Source organism: Fulmarus glacialis, unplaced genomic scaffold (assembly GCF_000690835.1).
Source record: "Fulmarus glacialis isolate BGI_N327 unplaced genomic scaffold, ASM69083v1 scaffold33180, whole genome shotgun sequence".
Lineage (NCBI taxonomy): Eukaryota > Metazoa > Chordata > Aves > Procellariiformes > Procellariidae > Fulmarus > Fulmarus glacialis.
In genome coordinates, this window is record NW_009188830.1 from 1 (window position 1) to 4,169 (window position 4,169).

At 41.7% G+C, this 4,169-nt stretch overlaps 1 protein-coding gene across 1 annotated transcript; it reads left to right on the plus strand.

Annotated features, from left to right (window-relative positions):
• The first annotated feature begins 509 nt into the window (after window positions 1-509).
• Window positions 510-3,753, plus strand: SLC35E1 (solute carrier family 35, member E1). The gene is made up of 5 exons (XM_009580015.1): window positions 510-578; window positions 975-1,112; window positions 1,800-1,925; window positions 2,421-2,666; window positions 3,128-3,753. The coding sequence occupies exons 1-5, from the start codon at window positions 519-521 to the stop codon at window positions 3,359-3,361; spliced, it is 804 nt and encodes a 267-aa protein (XP_009578310.1). The 5' UTR covers window positions 510-518; the 3' UTR covers window positions 3,362-3,753.
• Window positions 3,754-4,169: the final 416 nt, after the last annotated feature.

Consider the following 4,169-nt stretch of genomic DNA (forward strand, 5'->3'; position numbering starts at 1 on the left):
TGTGGGGTGCCCGGCGGGGTGTCCTGGAGCCCGGTGGGTGCTCGTGTGGGGGCCCGGTGCAGTGACCTGAAGCCCGGTGTGTGCTCGTACGTTGCCTGGTGTGATGTCCTGGGGCCCAGCGTTGGCTTGTACTGGTACCCAGTGTTTGCTTGCACTGGTGCCCAGTGGGGTGACCTGAAGCCCGGGGTGTGCTCGTATGGGTGCCCAGTGCGGTGTCCTGGTCCCCAGCGCATGGTTGTACCAGCGCCTGGTGCAGTGACCTGCAGCCCAGTGTGTGCTTGTGCGGCTGCCCCGCGCGGCGTCCCACAGCACCAGAACCAGCCCGTGTTCGTACGCGTACCCAGCACAGCGACAAGGAGGGATGACCCAGCGTGGGCTGTGGTTATGGCTTTGGTGGGACCGGACCTGAGCCCCTCCTCCATCCCCAGCGCTCACCCTCTGCTGATGGTGGTTAACGGAGTTGGCCCGAGCTTTGCATTCCCACCGATGTTTTCTTTCCGTTCTCAGTAAAAGCGACGATGCCAATATGGGTGGTTCTTCTTTCGCGGATCATAATGAAGGAGAAGCAGACGACGAAGGTGCGGACAGGTTTGCTGAGGTTTCTTCTCTTGGTGGTGTTCGTGGTGTGCTCTGCTGGCTGGGGTCAGGAAAGCTCAGGCTTTGGTTAGCTGGGTGAATTTTGTGATTGAAATTAGATTGTGCAGATTTTACAAGTTCCTTTTCCTGTTATTGTGAATGTAAAGAAAACACGTCTAAACATTGAGCAAGGTGATGCTCTCTGATACACTGGAGTTGTTATAATGTGTGTTGTAGTCACTTAATTTTCTCAAAGTACAATAGTATAAAAGTTGATTCCTGGTTCTGTTGCTTTATTTTTCCTTGTCCTTTGCTCCCCAGATCAGCGGTATGTATAAACTCAGTTGAAGTGAGACTTCTTAGGAGATGTAAGCTATTCCTCTCTATTCCTCTTTCAGGTGTACTTGTCTCTGATCCCCATAATAACTGGTGTCCTGTTGGCCACCGTCACGGAACTTTCCTTTGACATGTGGGGACTCATCAGTGCGCTTGCTGCTACTCTGTGTTTTTCACTTCAGAACATCTTCTCAAAGAAGGTAATAGTTTTGCTGTTCAAAATATTGGTCAGTAGCATCATCCTTTAGCAGGATAGTGTGTATTTTCCAGTACTTCTTTTTTTTTTGTAAGTTGACTTTTTAGTCAGAGGAGCCCAAAGCAATGGTTGGCTTTTTTGCACGCCTGTTCTCTACAGCTCTTCCTACCTGTCGAAGTTGTTACACTGAAAATTGTGCAGAATTCGGAGTTTATCCTGAGCCTTTTCTTTATTCCTTGGCACGGATTTTTTTTTTTTTCTGCTGACGGTTCGATAGCGTGTAAATTTAACAGTTCATTTGAAAGCTTTTAATGTATCTTGCTGTATCAAATCCTTTCTCTGTAGTGAATGAGTCAGTGTCAACACTACGCACTCCTTGAAATCTTAGAAACAAAGTTAAAATGTATGTCTTGAGTCTATTTAGTTACAAAATGATTTCTGGTTTGTAGAGCATTTTAAATGTGTTACTATCTTGTTAAAACTGAGAGTCACCACTCAAGAAACCATTGTTTTTCAAATGGACATCTGTTTTTCTTGGTCATCCTTGAAGGAAATTCATACTATAACAGTATTTACTTATGTTCGTAATTTATCTGTCGTCTAAAGTTGTTACTGTTGCACGGCTCCTGAATCTCTGCCAATAATGTGGGCAGTAGCTGAAGAAAGGCTGTTTAATGATGTTTTTTGTCAGGTGTTAAGAGATTCCCGAATACATCATCTTCGGTTGTTGAACATACTTGGGTGCCATGCTGTGTTCTTCATGATCCCAACGTGGGTTTTGGTAGATCTTTCTTCCTTCTTAGTAGAGAATGACTTGGTAAGTATTGTATTTGGGAAGCTGTTCGCTATTAAGAAAAAAAGAAAAAAAAAAAAAAACAAACAAATGACACCATCCATACCAAAAAAGTGCATTTAAGTGTTTCAGTGTAGTTCCTCATCAGCATGGAAGGAACTGTTGTGAAATACCTGCAAATTGTTTCACAAAACAATATAAAAAACCAGGCATAGTATTTATTGTGAGAATTCATGTGAGGGTTAGGAGAGGTAGCTTATGTGACAGTGTAAATCTCAGGAATTAATAGCTGGAGACAGGAACAAACGTACCCAGAACGTGTTAGGAGTATGTAGAGAAATGTTTTCTCAGAGTTGGTAGTTGCATAATGTAACATACTTGGGTGCCTCTTTAGAATTAAACTGCAGATGTTCTTCCTATCAAAGGCAGGTGAGAAGTGACTCAGGCTGTATTTATCTCTTATCTGAAACCTGAGATCTTTTTTTTTTTTTTTTCTTGTAATGTTTGTCTTTATAACAGAGCACAATGTCTCATTGGTCCTGGACCTTGATGCTGCTTATAATCAGTGGATTCTGTAATTTTGCCCAGAATGTCATTGCCTTCAGTATTCTTAACCTGATCAGCCCACTAAGTTACTCTGTCGCAAATGCCACAAAAAGAATCATGGTCATCACGGTATCCCTTATAATGCTTCGCAATCCGGTTACGAGCACCAATGTCCTTGGAATGATGACGGCTATCTTAGGGGTCTTCTTATATAACAAGGTAAGGGGCTTATTTGTTTGTTCATTTTTCAGGAAACTCACTTGAAACAGTCCTGTAGCTTTGAATGATTTTCTGTACAACAAGTTAACAGCTAGCAGAACAAAAATGTAGAATGCGTGGCATAAAACCTCATTGCGGAGGAGGTACGTGTATCACCTAAGTGAAGTACTCGAGTGCTTGGGTCAGGCCAGCTGTAGGTCTTTAACAAACTTAAATTTCGATCTTAGTATTTTCTTGGAAAGTTAAGATTGGGAAGTAACGCACTCAAATCTCTTGAGCAAAAGAGCAGCTTACTGATTTGGCATATGAGAGGAATGAGGTTTTATTAGGAGTCACTGATATTTTAAGACTCTAACAGGCCTACATAGTAGTGTAATTGTAAAACGGTGTGCTTTTTTCTAGATATATGAATATGTTAGGTGGTATCTAAGAAAAACGTTCTTTCTTTCTTTCTTTCCTAGACAAAATATGATGCAAACCAAGAAGCAAAGAAGCAGCTACTTCCAGTTACAACTGGAGACCTTGTGAATTTGGACCGGCATCGAAACACTCCTGAAAAGTCTCAAAACGGACTTACGGCATTTGCACAACATGGAGACTATCAGTATGGTCGAACCAATATCTTAACAGACCACTTCCAGTATAATAGGCAAAACTATCCAACTACCTACAACTTAAATCGTTTTGATATATAGAATCCTGGCAAACAGGTACAGACTGTGATATCAAAGTGTCCCCAACATTATCAGAAACTTTTAGTACATCCATGAATGTAAAGCCATTTTATTGTACAGTTTTTGCAGAAGGGAAGATGCATGTGTAGTGAAAGTGGTACAGACCTTCAACTTCTGCTAAGCAGACCTTTAAACGCGAAACAGCTAGATCTGACACTGGAACTAAATGCACAGTGTAGCTCTTGTACAGAGACTCTGGTGAAATGCACGTACAAAACTTCAGAGTAAAATATCTGCTGTCACTGCTCCTTTTCAGAGTCTGTCAACTAATTATTCTCTTGGCAGCTAAATTCTGGCCAGTATTTTGTTTCCACGCTGGTAACGTCTCCTTTCATTTGTTCTCTGATACGTTTTAATGATACTTAGGTGAAACTTTCAGAAAGAAGTGAAACTAAGGCCTGCTTCTGGTTATCAGGACTTGTCTGTTTGAGGAGGATTGACTTGTGTATATCAGTTGCAGATAGGTAGACCTGAATTCATCTCGAGCAACTACGAGACTTCACGTTACTTTTGTGCCTATGCCTTCAGTTTTTGATGATGAACCAGAAGTGTTTCTGAAAGAGTAGACAGTAGAAAGATTAATCTCTTCAAGAAGTGTACGTCAGGCATAGAGAAATGGAATTCTCTAAAATCACTGTTGTCCCAGTCACTGTAGATAACAAACAAACAGAGCTTAAGATCATAATTCTTTTCTGAATAATGTCGTCCTGTAACTTCAGACATTGCTCTTCCTTGGCAATACAGAAAACACCGTCACAAATAAAGTGTT

Excerpts from the sequence above, each read along its gene's own strand:
- SLC35E1 (XM_009580015.1), top strand. The coding sequence starts at position 519 with ATGCCAATATGGGTGGTTCTTCTTTCGCGGATCATAATGAAGGAGAAG. Across the intron at positions 579-974 it reads AGGAGAAGCAGACGACGAAG|GTGTACTTGTCTCTGATCCC; the intron begins GTGCGGACAGGT and ends TTCCTCTTTCAG. Across the intron at positions 1,926-2,420 it reads TCTTAGTAGAGAATGACTTG|AGCACAATGTCTCATTGGTC; the intron begins GTAAGTATTGTA and ends TCTTTATAACAG.